The sequence below is a fragment of the Crocodylus siamensis genome, chromosome 6, assembly GCF_052110815.1.
Source record: "Crocodylus siamensis isolate JL-2025a chromosome 6, ASM5211081v1, whole genome shotgun sequence".
Classification (NCBI taxonomy): domain Eukaryota; kingdom Metazoa; phylum Chordata; order Crocodylia; family Crocodylidae; genus Crocodylus; species Crocodylus siamensis.
Window position 1 is genome coordinate 20,122,099 of NC_143400.1, and position 24,779 is coordinate 20,146,877.

General features: G+C 58.8%; 1 protein-coding gene across 1 annotated transcript in view; it reads left to right on the forward strand.

Moving 5' to 3' along the window:
* DNAH2 (dynein axonemal heavy chain 2) overlaps positions 1-24,779 on the forward strand; it is a 96,082-nt gene that overhangs the window by 43,141 nt on the left and 28,162 nt on the right. Inside the window, exons 19-46 of the mRNA XM_090052287.1 lie at positions 1,627-1,774; positions 2,383-2,575; positions 7,287-7,487; positions 7,998-8,154; positions 8,783-8,957; positions 9,463-9,626; positions 10,055-10,216; positions 10,406-10,509; positions 10,962-11,118; positions 11,544-11,626; positions 12,123-12,303; positions 12,792-12,930; positions 13,076-13,293; positions 13,740-13,838; positions 14,168-14,293; positions 15,466-15,576; positions 15,968-16,156; positions 16,414-16,517; positions 16,873-17,062; positions 17,732-17,912; positions 18,230-18,357; positions 18,982-19,134; positions 19,387-19,512; positions 19,876-20,094; positions 20,938-21,055; positions 21,705-21,841; positions 22,226-22,363; positions 22,462-22,620. Of these exons, the coding sequence (XP_089908413.1) occupies positions 1,627-1,774; positions 2,383-2,575; positions 7,287-7,487; positions 7,998-8,154; positions 8,783-8,957; positions 9,463-9,626; positions 10,055-10,216; positions 10,406-10,509; positions 10,962-11,118; positions 11,544-11,626; positions 12,123-12,303; positions 12,792-12,930; positions 13,076-13,293; positions 13,740-13,838; positions 14,168-14,293; positions 15,466-15,576; positions 15,968-16,156; positions 16,414-16,517; positions 16,873-17,062; positions 17,732-17,912; positions 18,230-18,357; positions 18,982-19,134; positions 19,387-19,512; positions 19,876-20,094; positions 20,938-21,055; positions 21,705-21,841; positions 22,226-22,363; positions 22,462-22,620 (4,260 nt within the window). The remainder of the gene's footprint in view (positions 1-1,626; positions 1,775-2,382; positions 2,576-7,286; positions 7,488-7,997; positions 8,155-8,782; positions 8,958-9,462; positions 9,627-10,054; positions 10,217-10,405; positions 10,510-10,961; positions 11,119-11,543; positions 11,627-12,122; positions 12,304-12,791; positions 12,931-13,075; positions 13,294-13,739; positions 13,839-14,167; positions 14,294-15,465; positions 15,577-15,967; positions 16,157-16,413; positions 16,518-16,872; positions 17,063-17,731; positions 17,913-18,229; positions 18,358-18,981; positions 19,135-19,386; positions 19,513-19,875; positions 20,095-20,937; positions 21,056-21,704; positions 21,842-22,225; positions 22,364-22,461; positions 22,621-24,779) is intronic.

Genomic DNA, 24,779 nt, shown 5'->3' on the forward strand with positions numbered 1-24,779 from the left:
AAGGAGCAACCACTCACCTTCGACATCTGATTCCCTTCCCCTCTGGGTCCTCAGCGCTTCCCCAACGATCCTCCTTAGCTTGTTGAAGTCAGCCCTCCTAAAGTCTAGGGCTGTTGCCTTGCTGCAGCCCTTTGCCACCTTACGCTGGATGGTGAATTCCAGCAAGCGATGATCACTGTCTCCCAGGTGGCCCATCACCCGCAGCCCCCTCACCAGGTCATCACCTGTGGCCAGCACCAGGTCCAACAAGGCGTCTCCCCTGGTGGGACTGTGCACCTCCTGGGTTAGATGGAGGTCCTGCACTCTGGCTAAGAACCGACGTGAGCGATCAGACTTGGCTGACTGCTCCTCCCAGCAGATGTCTGGGAAGTTCAGGTCCCCCATGATGACCACATCCTTAGCCCTCACTGCCTCTGTGAGCTGACCTAAGAATTCCTGGTCGAGCTCTTCTCCCTGGTTGGGAGGTCTATAGTAGACTCCCACCGTTAAGTCTCTCTCCCCTGGACTGCCTTTTACTCTAACCCAGAGCACCTCAGAGTGCCCCCCCTCTACCCCCTTGCTAATTAACGAGGAAGTATATTCCTCCTTGATGTAGAGTGCTACTCCTCCACCTTTCCTTCCTATCCTGTCCCTCCTGTACAGCCTATAGCCCTTGACACTCACCGCCCAGTCATGCGATGAGTCCCACCACGTTTCTGTGATCCCTACTATGTCAGGGCTGGTGACAGCTAGGAGGAGGGCGAGTTCCTCCTGCTTCTTCCCCATACTTCAAGCATTCGTGTTGAGGCATTTGAGGCCTCCAACGGTTGTGCCCACTGACCCCCTAGTCTCAGCAATGCCCCGTCCCCCATCACTTACCTGTTTCTCCCTTTTGACCATTGGTCTGGGCTCGCTGGCTGTTGCTGGGCCTGGTAGTTCATCATCTCCTCCGCCCTCATCTTCCCCCTCCCCTGACGAGCCTAGTTTATCATGCTGTGATCCCACCAGGGAACCTCAGTTGTGCCCATATGATCCGTTCTTGGTCCCTTCACAAGGCATTCAACTTTCTGTCCAGGTCCCTGGTGCCTCTTGTTCTTCTGTCCTTGACAGGATTGGTGATTCCTTGAAGGTCCATGGTGCTGCCCATAGAACTGGCTCCTTTTGGGTCTTCTCCACCTGCTCTGAGCCATGGATGAGCTCAACTCACTCACAAATGGTTTCACATCCACCTTGGGCATGACTGTGAATTAAGGGGATGTGACAAGGTCACCGTTATGCCCCTGCAGGTCCCTTGAGGTTGTAGACCACTGAAAGGCCTCATCCCATTGCTGGGTTCTGGTGTCCAGAACTTCACTGATCCCCATCCACATCCCTTATGCAGCTCCATGCAGGCACCAGCAGGTGCCCCCCTTACCAGCCGCCAGGCAGTGGGACCAGGCCTGGATTCAGTGTTTGTAGGAGCCCATGAGAGGAAAGCTGCTGATTGGGTGGACAGGGAGGAACAGAGGTGTACAAACCTGGTGGAGATGAGATAGGATCTTCAGATGAAGGTCATGGGTTGAACCTCTGAAAATTTGAATCGGCTTGAGCTTGCAGGGTGGTCTTGGCTCTTTGTGTGCAGTACCAGTCCTCCTTTGCCATTCCCAGGTGGAGTTCTCGCCCACGCTGACCCAGCTCGCCAGCATGGTCAATGACATTGGCGGCCACCTCATCGCCTGCATCTCCATCTTCCGCCACCTGCCCGAGGTCCTCACCAAGCGCAGGTTTCTCCGTGACCCCATCTCTGTCCTCGTGGGTAAGGCAGTCCCTCATCTCCGTCCTCCCAGCAGCACCTCTCCCCTGTGGTGTCCTTGATTCCATCATTCTGCCCTCTCAGTTACGAATAAGATAGAGCCTGGTTGTTAGGAGATCTTTTCCATCAAGTCCCCTTGAGTGTCTTTCCAAAGCATGGAGGTGTCTCCAGAGCCAGGTCCTTTATTGACCTGGGCTCTCCAACCTCCAGGCTGCAGACGCCCCACTGAGATAACCCAGCGGGCACCTCTTCTCCTAGCCATGGCTGGTCGATCCTCCTATCACTCGGCTGTAATTTCCTCCTGCCTGATTTCCTTGCTATCAACACTTCATTTATTTCACTCAGCTGCATTTGGTAGCTGGCAAAGCTGCTTCTCAAAAATCCCCGGCAAGTCTGGGCAGAAAGTTCCTCAATATAACCTGCATCGAGTGAGGAACAAGTTGTGGCTTGTAGCCTGCTAGCCCTAGATAAATCATTTTCTCTGCCTCAGTTTCCTCTTGATCTAACATGAGAAGAATCAGAGCCATTCCCCCAGGGGGGTGGCGGGGCTTGGCAAAGGGAATCTCAGATACTACGACTGGATCTTTGAGCTGCTGCATGTTACTTCTCAGAGCGTGATGAAGACATCAAGAAGATCCAGGCTCTGATCAGCGGGGGCATGCTAGCCAATGCCACCCACCTCCAGGCCTACCTGAAGACCTGGGATGTCTACCGGGAGATCTGGGAAGTCAACAAGGACTCCTTCATCAACCGCTACCGGCACCTCAACCCGCTGGTGTCCTCCTTCGATGCAGACACTGCTCGGTAAGGCCCCCACAACGTGGCTGTCCCTTTGTCCTTCACTCCCAGATCTCACCAGGATTCACTTGTTCATATTTAAATGCCAGGTTCTCAAGGAAACCCTTAATCCTGTGGAGTCCCGGGGGTGACCTGCTTGGGGACCCTTTGCTTTTGGAGAGTTGGGGCACTGTGAGCAGTGTCCTCCACACTATCTGTGGTGGCCAAGAGCAGGGTAGGGATGTAGTGGGCAGCTCATCTGTGAAGCAAATACCCAGGCCATATATGGGTCTTCTTCCATGTGTGGCTCTTTTCTGAATCAGAACTTTGTAGACCTCAAATGCTGGAGGCTGCAGGGGAGAGAGGAACAGTGGAAGGAAACCCTGGGCACATCCAGGTCACTCTCCCTTTCAACCTCTGCTCTCTGCTGCTGTGTGCAAGATGGACCTAGGGTCTGCCCCAGGAAATGGCAATTCTTATGTTCTTATGGGGCCTTCACCTCGGCCCTGTGCCACATGATCCACTGGGAGCCCATTCTCCCCTCTCATCCCTGGTACCATGCCCCATCCCTCTCTGGAGAAGGCTTCGTTTCGGATCCAGAGTAGAAGCAGCCAGAGCAGATGAATCGCTAAGAAACAAACCTCCTGTTTCCATGCAAATGTCACGAGTGAGGGTTGTTGTTTTTTCTCTTCAAGGAGAGGAAAAAAAAAGGTGAGAGAAATGCAGAAAAAGGGTTTGTAAATAGGATGTTATTCCAGCTTCCCCTCAGGCAGTGTCTGGAGAGCTCTGTGAACTAGAATTCCCTGGCTCCAGAGACTCAGAAAATGGGCTTTGCCTCCAGGGAGGCATTAAGATCAGGTTGTGGGGGGAGGGCTTACAGCAAAATCCCATTGCTCCCATCACCCCGTCCTTTGTTAGCTGTATCAATAGAGAGCTGGGACCGCCCGGGCTGCGGGCTCCGGCTTCTTTTCTGTGCTGGTGCCGGTCAGCAATGTGGTAGAAATTAATTAGAGCTCACCCTGCCTGGGCTTATTGTAGGCTGCGTCCACTCTGCCATTTATCTTTCTTCTAGCCTGGCTATGGGGAATGTAGTAGATATGCTGGGGGGTGTAGTAGATACACTGGAGGGTCAGGCTGGGATTCAGAGACAGCTAGACAAATTGGAGGATTGGGCCACAAGAAATCTCATGAGGTTCCATAAGGACGAGTGCAAAGTCGTGCACTTGAGATGGAACAATCCCAGGCCCCAGGACAGGCTGGGGACCAACTGGCTCAGCAACAGCTCTGCAGAAAAGGACCTGGGGGTGACAGTGGACAATAAGCTGGGTAGGAGCCAACAGGGTGCCCTTGTCACCAAGAAAGCTGAGGGCATCCTGGGCTGCTTGAGTAGGAGCACTGCCAGCAGATGGAGGGGAAGTGATTCCTCCCCTCTATTCATCACTGGGGAGGCCATATCTAGAGTCCTATGTCCAGCTGTGGGCCTCCCACTACAGAAAGGATGTTGCAGAGTCCAGCACAGGGCAATGAGAATGGTTCAGGGGCTGGGGAACAGGATGGATGAGGTGAGGCTGAAGGAAATGGGCTTACTGAATCTGCAGAAGAGAAGACCAAGGTGGGATTTGATATCAGCTGTCACCTCCCTGAAGGGTGGCTCCAAAGAACATGGAGCTGGACAGTTCTCAGATGACAAAATAAGGAGCAATGGGCTCAGGCTGCAGCAAGGGATATTGAGGTTGGATATTAGGAAAAACCTTCTCACTAGGAGAGTGGTGAAGCATTGAAACAGGCTGCCAAGAGAGTTGGTGGAGTCTCCATTCTTGGGGTTTTTTTAAGGCCTGGCTCCACAAAACCTTGGCTGGGACCATCCAGGTGCAGCTGGACCTCATCCTGGGATCTAGGTGCAGCGGGACATCAGGGGGTTGTATCTAGCCCAACTCCCTGCTCAAAGGAGGGGCTTGGATGAGATACAACCTCCTGAGGTTCCTGAGGGCATCCATCATCGTCACCATCATCTCCATTGTCATCGTGCAAAAGGGACTGGATCCGTTCTTGGTGGAAAGGGGCATTGGTAGTTACTGAGCATGGAGCCATGGCCTGTGAATCAGATCCTTAGTGCTGGAGGCCTCAAGGGAGAGAGGAACAGGGGCAAAAACCCAGGTCATTGCCCTTTCAGTGTCCACTCTCTGCCACCATGTGCCCCAAGAGATTGGGCCAGATGGACCAACACAATCTGACCCAATCAGTGGCAGTTCTTGTGTTCTTATTTATCATCATCATCTTCATCTCCATCCCTGGAAGAGCAGGATGGATGGGCACATGGCTGGGGTGGTTGAATCAGGATGGATCCTGCCTGGATTAGATGATCTTGACTGCTCCTGCTGGGACCAAACCCAGAGGGTCCCAGAGAGTGGGTTTTGCCCCTCCACTCGGCTGGATTGACACCGGTATTGGGGTCAGGAGGGAATTTGACCCCCTGGTCAGATTGGTACGGATTGCGGTGGGGGCTGCCTTCCTCTGTTAAGAGCCTGGGATCTCTCGAGTGTAGATTACAACCTTTGACAGAAGCAGGAGGATCCATGTTGGTGGCCAGGGTCCCTCAGCTTCCCCTGGGGCAGGTTCGGTTGCGATGTGTCATGTCAGGACAGACAGTGGTTTTACAGGATTTTGTTGATGGATTCCTGCAGGGGAAGTGATGTTGAGGGGTAACCAATATGGGTTTGTGCCAGGCCGATCCTGCCTGACTAACCTGGTCTCTTTCTATGACCAGGTAACAAAAAGCTTAGATGTGAAGGAGGAAGTCGATGTCATTTTCTTGGACTTCCAGAAGGCCTTTGATATAGTGTCCCACCCAATTCTGGTGGGCAAGCTGAGGGACTGCGGCATTGACAAATGCAGTCACATGGGTGGCAAACTGGCTCCAGGGGCGCACCCAGGGGGTGGTGGTGGACAGGTCAATGTTGACCTGGGAGGGTGTGGGCAGCGGAGTCCCCCAGGGCTCGGTCCTTGGGCCGGTGCTGTTCAACATCTTCATTAGTGACCTGGATGAGGGTGTGGAGAGCACCCTGTTCAAATTCGCTGATGACACCGAGCTGTGGGGTAAAGTGAATACACTGGCAGGCAGGGACCGCATCCAGGCAGACCTGGATAGGTTAGATAAGTGGGCGGATCTGAACAGGATGCGGTTCAACAAGGACAAGTGCAGAATGCTACATTTGGGGAGAGGGAACCAGCATTATGGTTATAGGTTAGGGGCTGACCCTCTCGGCAGCACAGAGGCAGAGAGGGATCTCGGAGTCAGGATTGACTCCAGGATGAATATGAGTCGCCAACGCGACGAAGCAAAAGGCAGAGCCAACCGCACCCTGTCCTGCATCAACAGGGGCATCGCTAACAGGTCCAGAGAGGTCTTGCTCCCCCTCTATGTGGCGCTGGTCCGGCCACAGCTGGAGTCCTGTGTCCAGTTCTGGGCGCCGCACTTCAAGAGGGACGTGGAGAACCTGGAGAGGGTCCAGAGGAGGCTACTCGTATGGCTGGGGGCCTCCGTGGCCAGCCCTATGAGGAGAGGCTGAGGGACCTGAATCTCTTCAGTCTTTTTATAAGAGGAGACTGAGGGGGGATCTTGTGACTGCCTACAACCTTATCAGGGGCCAGCAGCCGGGACTCGGGGAAAGTCTGTTGGCCAGGGCCCCCCTTGGAGTCACCAGTAACAATGGCCACGAGCTGAGGGAGGAGAGGTTTAGGTTAGATACTAGGAAGAACTACTTCACGGTAAGGGTGGCCAGAGCCTGGAATAGGCTTCCCAGAGAGGTGGTGCTCTCACCTTCCCTGGAAATCTTCAAGAGGAGACTGGTTAGGCACCTGGCTGGGGTCTCATAACCCTTCCCACCCCCAGTGCTCCTTCCTGCCCATGGCGGGGGGTCGAACTCGATGATCTGTCTAGGTCCCTTCCCACTCAGTGATTCTATGATTTGTCTGGGATGGTTTAGGCAGGGCTGATCCTGCCTTGGGCAGAGGGCTGAATTAAATGCGACCCCTGGAGGTCCCACTCCTCTGCTTCCCTGCCGGCTGTGCAGTCTGAAGCATGGTGGGGTTAGTTGCAGTCCCAGAATGTACAGACTCCCCACACCTCCCCCTTCTGGGGCCGCACCCAGCTGCAGGGCTTCTCCCCGTTTGGTTCTGTGTCAGTTGTGGGGCCCCTGTGCCTAGATTTTGGAGGCAGGGTCCCAGTGCCCCTCACCCCTGCCCCTAAATTTCTGGCCCTTCCAGGAGCCTCCAGGCTGCTTCTCTGATGCCCTGGCCCCATAGGGAGTCACTGCCTGGGGATCGAGTGGGGGCTGATGCCCCCCTCATCCCAGTTTCGTGGAGCGGGGTAGGACCAGTCGCTCTCTTCTGATGACTCGAGAAGTGAATGAAGCCAGGGAACATGGGCTCGGGATCAGCAGGCGCTGAGGAGGACTCGGGGAGCATCTGGACCCTCTCCACCAGCCACGTGCCTTTGCCCATTACTCCATCCAAAGCTGTCACCCTTCCTGGGAGCCCCACAAGCTTCGTGACACGGTGGGGTCTCGGCTTGTTCTCTGTTTGGGGGGCAGTTCTGCTCCGTCCACCCATCTCGGCCTGGTCTTCATGCCCCCTCCAAGGGGCTTCCTGGCACTTTGCTCTTCTGTCCCCTCTGGCAAAAGCCAAGGGGCTCCGGAGCCCAATGGCCCCTGATGCCTGCATCTCTTCCCCACCACAGGTACATGGAGGTGGCCAACAATGTGCAGAAGGAGGAGACGGTGCTGAGCCTGGGCTTCGTGCTGCTGGACTGTGCCCGGCTGAAGGGTGCTGTGGTGCATCACTGCACTGAGTGGCAGGGCAAGCTCACGGCCCTGCTGCGTGAGACAGCCAGTGGGCGCCTGCGCCACCTGCATGCCCACCTACGGGACAGCGCCCGCAGGTCAGCCCCGCCCCCTTAGCCTGGCCCCACCCCCAGCCTCCCTTGACTCCACCCTCAGGTCCTGCCCTCTGGTCCCCCATAGCCCCACCCGAGCCCTGACTCCAGCTGCCCTTGACCTTCACCCCCAGACTCTGCCCTCTGGTTCCCCATTGACCCACCCCACCCTCTCAGCCCTGGCTCCACTCCCTCAGCCTGGCCATGCCCCCAACCACCCTTGACTCCATCCTGCAGGCTCTGTCCTCTTGTGCCCCACCTTGGTCTTGGCCCTGCCCCCTTAGCCTCAGCCCACAGTTCTGCCCCTTTGGCTCTACCTGCTCAGTCTTGCACCTGACCACCTGCTTGGACCCCACCATTCCCCTGAGTTCTCTCCAGCTCTGGGTGGCAGTTCAGGCTGGTGGGTCTGAGCAAGAGGGGCTGGCAGCCTGGACACCTGGGTTCTTTCTAGTTCTGGGAGGGAAGTTGAGGGAGTGGGGAGGGGGCTGGAAGTCTGATGCCATCCCCTCCCTGCAGCGTGAGCCGGCCCCCACAGACCTTGCAGGAGCTGGGCCAGAGCCTGCAGCTGCTGGAGAACCTGCAGGCCGAGCTGTCCCAGCTGGAGGCTCAGATCTCACCCATCCATGACCAGTTCACCATCCTGGACAAGTACGAGGTGCCCGTGGAGGAGGAGGTGAGGCCCTGCCCCTGTCCCTGCCCTTGCCCTCCCCTCTCTCATCCCTCCCCCATCCCCGACACTTTCTGTTGCTCCCTGCCTCTCACTTTCAGCCTCTTTGCAACCTCTGGCCCAACTGGCCCCAGTCTTAACCCCAGAGCTGGGGAGAACCCAGGCATCTGGGCTCCCAGCCTCCCTGCTCTGACCTAGGAGAACCCACTCCCCTCCCAGAGTGGGGATAGGACACAGGTGCTTTCAGCTGCCTCCCATTTGAAGCCAGTAGATCCGATTGGCTAACAGCAAGCTGGAGCCAGGGCCATGGGGTTTGGTGGGTTAGAGCTGTGAGGGTTGGGAGCCTGGACACCTGGGTCCTATCCCCATGCTAAGAGGAGAGTGGGGTCCAGCAGGTCTGAGCTGGCAGGTGAGAAGCCTGGACTCCTAGGTTCTGCCCTCAGTCCTGGAGGGGGTTAGTGAAGTGTACAGGGTGGATACAGTGCCACTTGTCCCATCCATTGCTCTGCTCTCTGCTCCCTGCCTTGTGCCCATGCTCCACCCTCTGTTTCTTGCGCGATCCATCACTCTACTCCCTGCCCCATCTGCTGCTTCACTCTTGGCCCCCTGTCCTGACACCTACCTCATGCCCCAGGTGCTGCAGCTGCTAGGCAGCCTGGGCGGGGAGTGGCTGGCCTTCCAGCAGTGTATGCTGGACAGTGAGGTCATGCTCAAGCGCCATAAGGAAAAGTTCAAGACTGGCCTCATCCACTCAGCTGATGACTTCAAGAAGAAGGCCCAGGTTCTCCTGCAGGACTTTGGTGCCAAAGGTGGGCAATGGGAGCTGAGTTGGGGGGCTGCTGGGGCCCCCAGTTGGTCAGGGTGGCAGGCTTGGCTTGTAGACCTGGTTGAGCCTTGGGCTCTCTCAGAGCTGGGGAGGAAGCCAGGAGTCCAGGTTCCGAGTTTCTCCCACTCCAGTCCAGTAGACGCCACCACTGTCCAACTGTGGGGAAAGGAGCTGATGGCACAGGGGTGGAGGTGGGGTTTAGATGGGCATGTCATTGGGGGTGGGGACAAGAGCTGGGGTCTAGGTGAGTGTGGGGAGAAGGGGGTAGTGCTTAGATGGGTGTGCCTGTGGGGGTCGTGTAGCCATAGGGTGGGAGTTGAGGGGGTGGGGCTTGGGTGGGGGCAGGGCCAAGGGGGAGGGGCTTAGGGGACCACAGTCAGGCAATACAGTGGGGGTGGGGCTTGAAGGGGTTGAGTTGAGACAGGCACCCCTGTGGGGGCTCCGGGGGCAGCACAGGGGAAACCACCCATACCCCACTTTGTCCACAGGCCCCTTCAGCAGTGCAGTGCCATGTGCCACAGCGCTGGAGCAGATTGCGGCACTACGTCAGGTGCTGGCGGCCATGCAGGCCGAGGAAGGCGGCCTGCGCTCCAGCCTTGGCCTCTTCAAGATCGAGCAGCCGCCCTCCAAGGATCTGCAGAAGTTGGAGAAGGTGGGAGCTGAACCCAGAGGTTGGGTCCCTGCCATGCCCCCGGCACCCCCACATAACCCAGGCCTTCAGGTCCCTGCCCCCACCCCCCAGTATGGGCCCAGAATCCAGGCATCCAGGTCTGCCCCCATATGGGTCCAGAACTCAGGTGTCTGGGTCCCTACTACCCCCGTGCTCAGAACCCAAGCATCTGGGTCCCTTCCCCCCATCCAGGCTCATAACCCAGGCCTCCAGATCCCTGCCCCTGGCATAGGCCCAAAACCTAGGTGTCCAGGTCCTTGCCCCCACCCCTCCTATATGGGCCTAGATCCCAAGTGTCTGGATCCCTTCCCCACCCCATATGGGGCCAGAACCTAGGTGTCCAGGTCTCTGCCCCGCTCTTTGGCGGGCCCTGAACCCAGGCATCTGGGGTGCGGCCCATGTGCCCGCAGGAGCTGGACTACCTGCAGCAGGTGTGGGAACTGGCGCAGGCGTGGGAGCTGCACTGGGGCGAGTGGAAGACGGGCAGTTTCCGGACACTGCAGACGGAGACCATGGAGAGCGTCGCCCGTGGCCTCCTCCGCCAGCTGCACAAGCTCAGCCGTGACCTTAAGGTGGGGGCAGAGAACCCAGGCGTCCATGTGCCCATTCAGGGAGAGAACTCACTTTCCTTCTGGCACTGGGGAGAGAACCCAGGTGCCTGGGCTTCCAGCCCCTGCTGTCCAACCCCCTCTGACCCAACTTCCTTCCCAGAGCTGGGGAGGGAACCCAGGCATCTGGGCTCATCCCCACCCCCCACACAGGACCGCAACTGGGAGGTCATCCAGACGTCCAAGGCCAAGATCGAGCAGTTTCAGAGGACGATGCCGCTCATCTCAGACCTGCGGAACCCGGCCATGAGGGACCGGTAGGGCTGGGGAGCACTGGGCGCAGACACTGGGATCCAGCCTTGGCTCCTTAGCTCCCTCAGATGCATGCGGGCTCCTGATTCCCCTGGGGCCTGGATGGAGAGAACCCAGGCATCCGGGCTCCCAGGCCCCCCTGCTCAGATCTCCAGCCTTGTGGGGGGGCACTTCTACTCTTGTTAATCAGGTGTTAATTACTCAGCTCCTGCTAAGGTGATTCACAGCCCAGCACCTTGCCTGCAGCTGGCTGCTGTGGTATGTGTGGGAAGGAGGCAGGGACCCTGTTTCCTAACGTCCTGCTGTGCTCCCACCAGCCATGGGAAGAGAACCCAGGAGTCTGGGTCCTATATATCCTCCCCCCTGCCATGTAGACATAGAACCCAAGCGTCCGGGTCCCACGCAGGTGGGAAGAGAACCCAGGTGTCCAGGCTAATGCAGCCCCCCACCCCTGCAGGCACTGGGCGCAAGTGAAAGACATGGTGCTGTGCCCCTTCGACCAGGAGGCTGATGACTTCCAGCTGGAGGATGTGGTGGCGCTGGGGCTGGACCGGCATGGCGAGCAGGTGGCCGAGATCTCGGCTGCCGCCACCAAGGAGCTGGCCATCGAGCAGGTACTGCCCCATCCTAGCTTGAGCTGAGGAGAATCCAGATATCCAGGCACCCAGCCCCCAGACCTGGGAATAGAACCCAGGTATCTGTGGTCAGAGCTGGGAATAGGACCCAGACGTCCGGCTCCAAGTTGTGAACCTGGGGATAGGACCCAGGTGTCCGGGCTTCCAGTTCCTCACTTTATGCTGGAATAGAACCCAGGTGTCCGAGCTCCCAATCCCTCCCTCCATGTGGGAGTAGAACCCAGGCATCTGGGCTCTAAGTTTCCACCTCCCAGACTTTCCTATGCCCATCCCAGACCTGAGAGAAGGACCCAGGCATCTGGGCTCCTGGCCTCCCCTGTCCCACCCCTCAACCCACCACCCTCAGCTGGGAAGAGAACCCAGGCATCCAGGCACGCTGAAACACCAGGTGCCCATTCCCCTAGGCCCTGCAGGGCATTGCGCAGACCTGGGACATGATGCAGCTGGACATTGTGCCCTACAAGGACAAGGGGCACCACCGCCTCCGGTAGGGCCTGGCATGGGGAACCCAGGTGTCTGGGCGCTGCCCACCTCCAGAGAACCCAGGTGTCCTGGCTCTGCCCGCCCCTGCTGACCCCTGGCCTGCTAGAGAACCCAGGTGTCCTGGTTCCATCCATCCCCCAGAGAGCCCAGGTGTCCTGGCTCTGCCCACCCTCCTGCCCCGCAGAGAACCCAGGTGACCTGGCTCCTGCTCCCCCTTGCTGAATCCCTGCCTCAGAATCCAGGCATCCTGGCCTCTGCTTTGCCCCCACCGCCCTGTGACCTTGGAGCGCAGGGGGTCCCTCAAGGGAAACAGGATGCAGGTGGGCAGGGCATGGCAGGGGGGAGCCCAGTGGGCCTCGCTGGGAGTGGGGGCACAGGGCTGGCCAATACTGGGGATGCAGGGTGGCAATGGAGTGAGGAGCAAGGGTACTGCTCAGGGGGGTGCCAGGCTGGGCGGGGGTCCCCAGGGGTGCTTGGGCACTGAGGCGGGTGCTGGGCAGGGGCACAGACGAGGTGTTCCAGGCGCTGGAGGACAACCAGGTGGCGCTGGCCACCATGAAGGCCTCGCGCTTTGTGCGCCCCTTCGAGCGCGATGTGGATGGCTGGGAGCGGTGCCTCTCGCTGGTGCTCGAGGGCATTGAGATGGTGCTCACTGTGCAGCGGCAGTGGATGTACCTGGAGGTAGGGGGACCCCAGACCCACATCCTGTGGGGGGGCAGATCCCATCCCCTGGGAGGGGTAGGGAGATCCCAGATCCCATGTCCTGGGGCAGTCCAGACCCCATCTCCCGGGGGAGCTGGAAGACCCCAGATCCATCTCATGGGGAGGCTGGGAGATCCCAGACCCACATCTGGGGGAGAAGGAAGAGTCCAGACCCCATGTCTTGGTGGGGAAGGGGGAGTCTGGACCCCATCTCCTGAGAGGGAAAGGGGACCCCAGACCCATCTCCTGTGGGGACAGGGGAGCCTGGACCCCATCTCTTGGGGGAGCCCGGACCCCAACTCCTGGGAGGCAGGGAGACCCCAGACCCCATGTCCCAGAGGGGAAGGGGGAGCCTGGACCCCGTCTCCTGAGGGGTTGCAGTGGGTGGGGGTGGGGAAGGGAGCACCCAACCCCCACAGCCATAGCCCTTGGGGCCTGGCATCCATGACCTCCTACCTGCCCCCCAGAACATCTTCCAGGGCGAGGACATCCGGAAGCAGCTGCCTGAGGAGTCAGCCTCCTTCGACCAGATCAATGCCAGCTGGAAAGCCATCATGGACCGCCTGAGCCGGGATGCCAATGCTCTGCGGGGCACCCGTTACCCAGGTGCCTGGCGGGGTGGGCAGCAACTCCAGGGCACAGGGGATGCCCGTGGTTGCTTTCTAGGGTGCTTCGCATGGCAAGACTAGATGCTCGCAGTGGCCAAGGGGTGCCACAAAAGGGTGCTACCCTCTCACCCGCCCCATGCCAGGCTTGCTGGACACACTGGCAGCGATGGCGGGGGCACTGGAGGACATCCAGAAGTCGCTGGACATGTTCCTGGAGACCAAGCGCCGCGTCTTCCCCCGCTTCTACTTCCTGTCTAACGATGACCTGCTGGAGGTGCTGGGCCAGGCCCGCAGCCCTGACGCCGTCCAACCCCACCTTAAGAAGTGCTTTGATAGCCTGCGCGCCCTCCGTGTCCAGAAGGTGCTTCCCCCCTCCCGGCCCGGCCTGGCTGGGCACTGCCTCCGGGCATCACCCCCACAGGCCCTGCATCCCGCCCACAGACCTAGACTGGCTCCTGCCCAGGCTTCTTATACCCATGGGGCATCTAGGGCCGGGGCCCTCATTCTGGCCATGCCCTTTTCAGCCCTGGTCCCGCTGCTTTCAGAACTGGCACCGACTCTTCCAGATTCCCCTCCCCCAGCTCAGGGAATAGGCCCCACCCCTTCTAGGTCTGCCCCACTCCACCTTAGAGGTCCTGCTCTATCCAGCCCCATTGACCATGGGGGCCTGTTTCCCCGCCCCCCTCAACATCCCCAGCCCTTCACTTCCTATTTCAAACTGTCCCTTGCTGATGTCATGGGCTCCCGCAAGGCTGCCCCCATTGAGACCAGACCCAGGAGCTAGCGCTGCTCTCTGCTCCACCCCAGGTGGGCATGGGCAACAGATCAGAGGCTGTGGGCATGTGTTCGCTGGATGGGGAGTATGTGGAGTTCAACCACCCTGTGCTGTTGGAGGGGCCTGTGGAGGTGAGTGTGATAGCCCTGCTTTACCCCAGAGCTGGCTCCATCTCCAGGGGTACAGTCCTCTTGTTCCACCACAGAGCTGGCCCCATTGCTGCACCAGAGGAAGCCTCCCTGGGTGCCCAGGCCACACTGTGTCCCCCCTGCCATGCTGCTTCCACCCCTCATTCCATGTCTCGGCCTGCAATACAGCCACCTCTGGGGTGGGGCTTTCAGCCATGATCTCTGGCTTACAGGCAGCCGCCTCTGGGGTGGGGCACATCCCCTTGCCCAGCCCCCCTCGGAATTGCCCTTCTGAGCCATATACTGTGCCCCCCTCCCCCTACCCCCCCCAGGAGTGGCTGTGTGATGTGGAGCGCACCATGCGCTGGACACTGAGGGACTTGCTGCGCAACTGCCGCCTGGCACTCAAGAAGATGCTCACTAAGCGTGATAAGTGGGTGAAGGAGTGGGCCGGGCAGGTGGGTGCTGAGTGGGGCAAGTAGGTGCGGGGGGGGGGCATGTAAACGCCAGGCTGGGACAGATCCCAGCAAGGTCCCCTCAAGCTGTGGTTCAGCTGCATTGGCAGAGGTCACATGTAGAATGAGTTTGGGTGGGGAGTCTTAGCCCACCCCCACCTGCTGAGCAGCAGGGGAGGGGGAGGTGCAGGAAATCAAGGGCGGGGCAGAGGACAAGGAAAGGGGATGGATAGGGGGTCAGAGGATGGAGGAGGCTTGCTGGGGTCGGGGGTTAAGGTTCAGGGGAGTGAGGGGGGGTCATTGGGGTTGGTTTAATGGAAGGAGAGGTTGGGCTCCAGGGTCGGGGTTATTGGGAGTTGGGCAGGAGGAAGGTTGGGGGTCAAGGGTCAGGACATGAGTGTGATTAGGGGTTGGGGTCAAGGGGAGGGAAGGGGTCATTGAGAGTTCGGGAAAGTGGGGAGGTTGTTGGGGGTCTGGGGTCAAGGATCAGGGGTGAATGTTCTTAGGGGTTGGGGTCAAGCGGGGGAGGGAAGGGGCCATTGTGGGTTGGGAAGGGGGATGTTGGGGATTAAGGTGAGTGTCATTAGGGGTGGGGTCAAAGGGAGGGGAGGGGTCATTGGGGGATTGGGAAAAGGGGAGGTTGTTGGGAGTCTGGGATCACGGGTCAAGGGATGAGTATCATTAGGGGCTGGGGTCAAGGGGAAGGGAGGGATCATGGGGGAAGGTTGTTGGGGGTCGGGTCAAGGGTGAAGGAGTGAATGTCATTAGGGATTGTGGTCAAGGGAAGGGGAGGGGTCATTGTGTTGGGAAAGGGAGGAGGTAGGGTGTCTGGAGTCAAGGATCAGGGGTGAGTGTCATAAGGAGTTGGGGTCAAGGGAAAGGGAGGGGTCAATGGGGGTCAGGAAGGGCGAAGGTAGGGGTCACAGATCAGGGTTGAAGGTGTTTAGGAGTTTGAGGGTCAACAATCAGGGAGGTCACGGGAAGGAGGCCAAGTTAGGGGTCTGTGGTCTGGTTGGGGAGGTCACTGGGAGCTGGTGCCAGGCCACGTGGAGTTGGTTCCCTGCTCTCTCAGTTAAGAATCCCCCTCTCCCCCTTTGGGCACCCTGGGGTCTATGCCCCTGACCTCCGGGGCTGGCTTGGGTCTGTGCTCCCCACCCACCCTATGGGCCCCCCAGCTGGTGATCGCGGCCAGCCAGATGCAGTGGACAGCCGATGTCACCAAATGCCTGCTGACTTGCAAGGAACGCGGGGACAGGAAGTTCCTCAAGGTCATGAAAAAGAAACAGGTGAGACCCCCCCTCCCCTCCCCTCCGGCAGGGCCTCCAGGCAGCGCGGACCCAGGTGTCTGGGCTCTCAGGCCCCAGCCCCCCGCAACCTCCCAGGCCTCCTCCATTCCCAGAGCCAGTGAGAACCCAGGAGTCTAGGCTCCCAGGTCCCTCCTGCTCTCACCCCCTAGCCCCCAGCCAGTGAGAACCCGGGCTTAAGCTGGGATAGAGCCCAGGCTCCCAGCCCCTCTCCCTGCCCCCTCCCATTGAGAACCCAGGCATCTGGGCTCAGCTTCTCTTCGCTCCCTTCCCCATTCACAACCTAGGTGTCTGGGCTTGCTCTGGGACAGAGCCCAGGCTCCCTGCCCCCCCACCCCCCCCTTGAGAACTCAGGCATTTGGGCCCCCTGCAGGTGTCCCTGCTGCACCGCTACTCAGAGGCACTGCGCGGGAGCCTGCCCAAGCTGCTGCGTCTCAAGGTGGTGGCACTGGTGACAGTGGAGGTGCATGCACGAGACGTCATTGACCGGCTCCACCGCTGCCCTGTGCCTGAGCCCAGTGCCTTCGACTGGCTAAGCCAGCTGCGCCTCTACTGGGACAAGGTTCGGGTGGGGGCACCATGCTGGGAACCCAAATGTCCGGGGCCCTGGCATGAGCCGGGAGTCCCACTTCGCCCTCCTGGTGGAACCCAGGTGTTTGGGTTCCTGCTGGGGGTGCTGGAAGAAGTGTCCCTGGGGTGGGCGGGAACATCTGGGTTCTCTCCCTCCTGGCTGCAGGGGTGGGGACAGATGGGCAGTTTGGGGGGTGATTGACACAGGGCTGGGGGCACTGATCTTTGATCCCTGACCTTGCCTCCCAGGACATGGACGACTGTGTGATCCGCCAGACCAATGCTCACTTTCCCTACGGCTATGAGTACCTGGGCACTGCCCCCCGCCTCGTCATCACCCCCCTCACTGACAGGTGCCCCAGATGCCTGGGTTCTTTTCCAGCTCAGGGGTAGGGGTGCAGGGGACTGGGTTCCCTGCCCAGCTCTGGGAGGAGAGTGTTCTCTGTTAGGTTGGGCGTGGGTGCCCGGACGCCTGGGTTCCCAGCCCAGCCCAGCTTGGGAGGAAAATGGGCTCCAGTAGGTCAGTGGAATGGGTGCCCGGATGTCTGGGATCTCTGCCCAGCTCTGCAAGGAGAGTGGGCTCCAGTAGTGCCTGGACACCTGGGTTCTCCCCCTGGCTCTGGGAAAATGGTCTTTGGTAGGTCGGGGGGGGTGTGCCCAGACACCTGGGTTCTGGGGGAGTGGGGACTGAGCATCTGCCCCCTTCAGGTGCTATATCACGCTGACCACGGCACTGCACCTGCACCGTGGCGGCTCCCCCAAGGGCCCAGCTGGAACAGGGAAGACGGAAACGGTGAAGGACCTGGGCAAGGCGCTGGGCATGTACGTCATTGTGGTCAACTGCTCTGAGGGCCTCGACTACAAGTCCATGGGCCGCATGTACTCTGGCCTGGCCCAGGTGAGCTCCCTCTGCCTGGAGACCCAGGCGTCCCAGCTCTGCCCTCATCCACATGCTGGGGAGAGAACCCAAGCATCTGGGTTTCTCATTTCCCCCAGCTTGCCCCACTTCAGCCCAGTCTCCTCCCCAGCCCTGGGCCCTGTCTCACTGCCTCCCTCTGCTGGGAGCTGGGTGTAGAACCCAGGTGTCTGGTCTCTGAGCTGAGCCAGCAGTGCCCCCTCCCCCCCCAGTTCACCCCAGTTGGGCATGGACCCAGGTGTCCAGGCTCTGAGCTGAGCCCGTGGCTACTCTCGCTGCCCCCCATACTCCAGCTGAACACAGAACCTAGGTGTCCCCGGTCCTCACCCCTACAGCCCAGTTCCCTTTCAGAGCAAAGTGAACCCAGATATCTGGGCCCCAGCACCTGCCTTTATTTCTCCCCCATGTCCTCCCAGCCTCGGCCAATCAGAGCCCATAGATCTCCCCCTACCCCCTCAGAGCTGGCTGCATCTTAGGGGATGTTGTCCCCCTGCTCCACCCCAGAGCTGGCTGCATCTCGGGATACAGTTGCCCTGCTCCACCCCACCCTCCCAGCAGTCTTCCTGCCCCAGCGCAGGGCACATGGGTAGGGAGAGGGGTAGAGCGGGGGGAATTGCCCCTGACTACCACCTTCCCCACCCCTCCCTGCAGACAGGTGCCTGGGGCTGCTTTGATGAGTTCAACCGCATCAATGTGGAAGTGCTGTCGGTAGTGGCCCAGCAGATCCTGTCCATCCTCTCGGCTCTGGCAGCTGGCCTGGCCACCTTCGCCTTCGAGGGCCACCGCATCCGCCTGGTTCCCTCCTGCGGCATCTTCATCACCATGAACCCAGGTAGGCTCCTGCCAATGAGCAGGGAACCCAGGTGTCTGGGACCCCAGGCCAGGCCAAGAGATCCCATTTCCATCCTCGTGGAACCCGGGTGTCCTGACCCCCACCCACATTCAATCATCCACAAGCCAGGGAGTGAACCTAGCTGTGCCCAACCCAGTCCTGTCCAAGAGACCCCACCCTCTCCTCGTGGAACCCAGGCATCCTGACCCCCAGCCAGATCCAGTAGGCCCCACCCCTGCTCTCATGTCAGGGAGGGAGCCCAGGTGTCCCAGCTCTGAGCCGGATTCCTGGGTTCTTCACCATGGTGCCACGTGCAGGCTACGCCGGGCGGACGGAGCTGCCCGACAACCTCAAATCCATGTTTCGGCCCATCGCCATGGTGGTGCCTGACTCGACCCTCATCGCGGAGATCATCCTCTTTGCCGAAGGCTTCAGCAACTGCAAGGTACAGGGGGAGGGAGTGGCTAGTGTGCCCAGTCCCACCACACTGGGAGCACTGGTTGGCTGTGGGAGTGTGAGGAACAGGGTCATTCGTTGGTCATCATTGACTCCAGTTAAGTCACTTGTTGGATGGTCACTGGAAACCAGTGGTTGTGTGGTAGGGGGGGATGTTTCTAGGTATATTGATGATACGGGGGGTGGGGTTCACAGCCCACTTTGAGGTCCAGTCACCCCATACTGGGAACACTGATCTGCTGCAGAGCGTGAAGAACAGGGTTGTTGGTTGTTCATTACTGAGCCACTGTTGGGTGGCCAATGGGGGATGTTTCAGGCATGCTGAGGGGCTCAAGGGGCTTTCACATCCTAGTCTGGGGGTCCAGTCACTCCATACTGGGAGCACTGGTTTGCTGTGGGAGATGAGGACCCCCCATTACCACCCAACCACTGGTTTCTAGTGACTCAACTGGAAGCAGGACCCCCTTCCTTGGTGTCTCCAGAGCCAGTTGGATGGACACGGGAGGATGTTTCTTTTCTGACTGGGCGCCAGCTCAGGGGGGTGGTGCTTTCCCCCCACCCCTCACTGCAGAGGCTGGCACCATGATGGCAGCCATGCCCCTCCTGCCCCCAGGTGCTGGCCAAGAAGGTCTACACACTGTACTCACTGGCCCAGCAGCAGCTCTCCCGGCAGGACCACTACGACTTTGGGCTGCGGGCACTCACGTCCCTACTGCGCTATGCTGGGCGCAAGCGCCGCGCCCATGGTGACCTCACCGATGAGGAGGTCAGTCCTGCCGCCATGGCACGCTGGGATACCCCATGAGAGATCCACAAGCTCCCCACGGTGCTGGCCGTATCTGACCAGGGTGAAGGAGGTTACAGCATGAGGTCAAAGTGGGCTTGGCAGAGGTTTGCGGGATGGGTCAGACTGGGATTGGCCCCAGAGCACACTGGGACATAGGGGGGATCCAGAAGCCCCCCCCCAGGCACCGGGGTAGGGGTCTTGTCCCCATGCCCTCACCCAGCTGTCCCCCAGATCCTGCTCCTGGCCATGAAGGACATGAATGTGGCCAAGCTGACCTCTGGTGACCTGCCCCTCTTCGCTGGCATTGTCCAGGACCTCTTCCCAGGCATTGAGTCTCCCATCATCGACTATGGCAAGGTCTGTGCTGCGGTGCCGCAGTGCCACCTGGTGCCAGCTAGGGGCACCGCACCCAAGAGGCATTCTAGGACTCCTGGGTCCTCGTTTTGGTGTGGGGAGGGGAGGGCGGGTCTTCTGGATTTGGGATTGTGGGGTCAGGACACCTGGGTTCTCTCTGTGCCATGGGGAAGGGGGGTCTCTTGGATTTGACCTGGCTTCTTGGACTCCTGAGTTCTAGGGTCTCATCTGGGGGCAGGGACTGAGGCCTGAGGTTGCCCCCATCTCACCCCCCTGATGCCAGCAGTGGATTTAGAGTGAGGGGGTTGGGCCAAGGGCTTTAGGAAAGTGTAGAGCATGACTGAATATCCTCTGCCCTCCCTGCAGCTGAAGGAGGCCATTGAGGGGGAGCTGAAGGAGGTGGGGCTCCAGGTAACACCCCTCACCATCACCAAGGTGATCCAGCTCCATGAGACCAAGAACTCGCGCCACTCCACCGTCATCGTGGGCGGCACTGGTAGTGGCAAGACAGTGACCTGGCGCGCCCTGCAGGCTGCCCTGTCGGCCTTGCACCGGGGCGGGGATCTCACCTACAACCTTGTCAGGGTCAGTGGCGGGGTCCTGCAGACACGGGGGCAGGGGAAACACATCTGTCTCCTGGGGATGGGGCTCAGGTGGGATCTTGGGGGCCTTGTTCCATCTGGATATAGGCCATAGGGGATAAATTTATCCAAAGGGATTTTGGGGGCTTCTGTCCACAGGGCAAGTTGTGGGAACAGCCCTGCCCTGAGTGGCAGGTGGTAGGCTTGGATGCTATCTCAGAGGCTTCTTCCATCTCCTGTGAATAGGCTATGGGAGCTAATCCTGTCCAGGGGGACTTGGGTGGGATCTCAGCGAGCTTCTTCCCTCTCCACAGAGAAAGTCTGGGGACAGCCCTGTCCTGAGAGGGGCATTCATGACTTGGGAGGCATCTCAGGGGCCTTCTTCCCTCTCCTCAATAGAGACTACTGGGCCTAATCCTGTCCAGAAGGACTCGGGTGGGATCTCACTGGGCTTCTTCCATCTCCATGGAGGAAGATGTGGGGACAGCCCTGCTTTGAGTGGGATGTGCTGGACTTGAATGGGATCTCAGGGGCCTTCTTTCCTCTCCTGGGAGTAAGCTATGGAGGCTAATCCTGGCTAGAAGGACTCGGGTCAGATCTCAGGTAGCTTTTTGGATCTCAAGGGGACAAGTTCTGGGGATGGCCCGGCCCTGCCCTGAGTGAGGTGTGCTGGACTCGGGTGGCATACTGGGGGCTTCTTCCATCTTGCTGCATCCTGGGCCTTGAACCCTGAGCTGTTTGGTCCTCTGGGAACACCTGGCCTGGGGAACCCCCACAGACTTCTGCCTTATGCCAGGCGGGGCCAGGCCTGCCGCCACCCCAACGGCCATGTCTCTGCCCCTGTCAGGAGTTCCCCCTTAACCCCAAGGCCCTGTCACTGGGGGAGCTGTATGGGGAGTATGACCTCAGCACCAGTGAGTGGACAGATGGCATCCTGTCCAGTGTCATGCGCTCAGCATGTGCAGGTAAGTGGGGCCCCCGTGGAGGGGTTGCCCTCAGCCCCCCAGGCCATGCCTATCCAGGGCATACTAGGACCATACACGTAGATGGCATCTAGATATGGGAGGGGGGTGGCATCAAACCTTTGAGCCCAGCCCCTTCCCTGAGCCCAGCATCCGTGCTTCCACATCCTGGTGCCCGCAGGGCAAGGCTGTGCGTGCCAGGCTGAGGTGGTGGGCAGACATGGCTGCTGTTGCTAGGAGACACGGGGGGAGGGCCCACAGCTGACCCCAATATCAAGGCTAATCGTGGCTGACGGGAGCGACGGGTGTGCAGAGCTGGGTGGGGGTAGGGCTGGCACACAGGCCTGCGGGCCTGGTGACACGGCCGACACCAGTCGGCTCCCTCTCCCCACCATCCACCCAGGGGTACTGCACTGGGGATTCGATGCCCCCTAGAGGCCACAATGCAGGGCCACTCTCTCACCTACCCTGTGAATTCCCATACTGCTCCCCCCTGCACCCACCCCAGTCCAAGAGAGTCCAGAGCCCCTAGCTCAGCTCCCAGAGCCCCACAGCAGGGCCCTGGGCTGGGAGGAGGAGATGGAGCTAGTCACTCCCAGGGCAGGAAGGGACCAGAGGACAGGGAGTGCTGCTCATGGGCCCCTCCTGGCAGATGAGAGGCCAGACGAGAAGTGGGTGGTGTTCGATGGACCTGTGGATACTCTGTGGATTGAGAGCATGAACTCGGTCATGGACGACAACAAGGTGCTGACGCTCACCAATGGGGAGCGCATCGCCCTGCCTGAGCAGGTGTGGTATGGTCCAGAGGGGGGGCACTGGGATGGGAACAGGGTTGGAGTCAGCAGGCGGTGTCAGGACAGGGACAGGGTCGGGGACCAGTAGGGAGTGCCGGGCTGGGAAGAGAGGGTCTGGCAGGGCCTGGGTGAGGGGCCAGAAGGCAGCATTGCACAACAGGTCTGGTAGGGGGTGCTATGCTGGGGGCCAGAGCAGGAGGTCTAGCAGGGAGGTACCAGGGTATGTGGTGGGAGCACGGTGAGGGGAATCTGTGTTGGGGAGGGAGGTGCCATGTTGGGGTGGGTCTACCCGATGGTGCTATGCTGGGGGAGGGGGCGTTTAGGGGTAGTTGAAGGGCAGGGTCCCACCAACAGCCCTGAACCCCAGTGCCCCTCATAGGTCTCACTGCTCTTCGAGGTGGAGAACCTGGCAGTGGCCTCTCCAGCTACAGTGTCCCGCTGCGGTGTGGTCTACATGGACTACAGTGACCTGGGCTGGAGGCCCTATGTCCACTCCTGGATTGAGCGGCGCCCTAAGGTGCCTGGGTGGGTGGGCAGCCAGGCTGAGAGCCAAGGGTGCTCCACGGGGTGGATGTCTCCTGCTGAGAGGCTGAGATGCCCCATTGCTCCTCCCAGAGTGAGGCTGAGACCCTGCAGCGCATGTTTGACAAATTCCTGGACAAGATGCTAGCCTTCAAGAGAGACAACTGCCGCGAGCTGGTCCCCGTGCCTGAGTACAGCGGTGTTGTGGCCCTCTGCCGCCTCTTTTCAGCCCTGGCCACGCCTGAGAATGGGGTAGGTCAGGGATATTCTAGGTGCAGCAACCAAGGGCCACCCGCCTGCAACTACTTTCTAGCTGTGCCAACGCAGAGCTATGGGGCTGCACCCTTATTTTGTGGAGCCTAGAACTGCACCCTCACGTTCTCAACATGTCAACCTGGACCCACCCCACCCACCCTCATGTTCTGGGCACATCAACTTAGACCTGAAAACGTGGGAGGTTGGGGATGTTCTAGGTACTGCAAACTGTCCCTGCTTCATCTGTACATTCTAGATGTGTCAACATAGAGCTGCATGACCTCATCATTTCCTGGAATCATTATGTTTTAGGTACATCTACTTACACTCATCCCACTGCACCCTCGTGTTCCAGGTACATCAATCTAGACTCACCCCACCACACTCTCCCGTTCTAGGTATGTCAACCTAGACCCACCCCACCACCCTCTCCCATTCTAGGTACATCAACCTAGTTCCACCCCACCCAACCCTCACATTCTAGATGTATCAACCTTGACCTGAGGAACAGGGTAGGTTTGGGATGTTCTAGGTGTGTCAACTGAAGACTACCCCCACTATGTCTATATGTTCTACATGTGCCAACGAAGAGCTGAGTGGTTGTGTCCTTATTTCCTGGAACCCTCACATTCAGGGTACATCTACTTTCACTCTCTCACATTCTAGTAACATCAACCTAGACCCACCCTACCCCACCCTCATGTTGTAGGCATGTCAATCTAGTCCCACTTCAGTACACCCTCACATTCTAGGTACATCAACCTAGACCCAAGAGTGGAGTAGGTTCAGGACATTCTAGTTGTATCAACCAAGAACTGCCTCCACTGCATCTGTATATTCTAGATGTGCCAGCATAGAGCTGAGTGGCTGCATCCTTATTTCCTGGAACATTCATGTTCTAGGTATGTCTGCTTACACTCACTCCACTGCACCCTCATGCTTTAGATACATCAATCTAACCCACCCCACACCCTCACATTTTAGGTGCATCAAGCTAGCCCCACTCCACCACATTCTCACATTCTAGATTCATAACCTAGACCTGAGAATGGGGTAGGCTAGGGACATTCTAGGCTTATCAGCCAAGAACTGCCCCCTGCTGTGTATGTTCTAGATGTCTCAACATAGAGCTGAGTGGCTGAGTCCTTATTTCCTGGAATCTAGAACTGCACCCTTCTAGATACGTTTCCTTAGACCCACCCTCACATTCTAGACATGTCAACTTCGACCCACTCCATCACACTTCCATGTTCTAAGTATGTCCCAGCTTATCTTGCTAGGATCCTATGACCCCAGCTGACTTCCTGTCTTTTGGGCGGGGGGCTGGACTGGATTTTCTGAGGTCCCTTCCAGCCCTAATGTCTATGAAATCTCAACTGAGATCCACCTCACCCACACCATATTCCAGTTACATCAAACTAGACATACCACCACACCCTCACATTCTAGATCAGAGACAGGCAATTATTTCAGATGGAGGGTTGCTTACTGAGTTTTGGCAAACCATGAAGGACCACATGACAGGCAGCCAGGGGCAGATAAGTATTAATTTTCTAAATCTTTTAGGGGCCTTGCGGGCCAGATAGAATCCCAGCAGGCTGCATCTGGCCCATGGGCCACATTTTGCCTTTCTTTGTTCTAGGTACTAGACTTGAGCACTGTGAAACTAGTCTGGGTTGGGTGGGATAGTGTAGAGATGTGCGCTGCCTCCACCTAGTCAGGGTTTGGCACCAGGGACCCACGCTACCCCTGCCCAGCCGGGATTGGGACTTTGCCCTGTCCTCTTGTCTGACATGCTAAGCTTGATGTTCCCCACCAGTCTGGACATTTCTGGACCCGTAGGAAGATCTGTGGGTGGGGTGATGTGGCACTGTAGGCCAGACTTGGCCTGTGAACTAGGAGTTGAGCACCTCTGTTCTAGATTCCAGGTATGTCAGTCTGATGTTCTAGATATGTCAACCTGATGTTTTTGCTATACCAGCCTGATTTGAGTAGATTACTTACATATTCTGGTCAACCTAATGCTTTAGGTGTCCACTCAATAATCTTAAGTGGCTGGGCATTCTAGATACGTCAACTAATTGCTCTAGGTATATCAACTAATTGCTCTAGCTGTCAGCTTCAATAGTCTAGTGGTCTGCTGTTTTAGGTACATC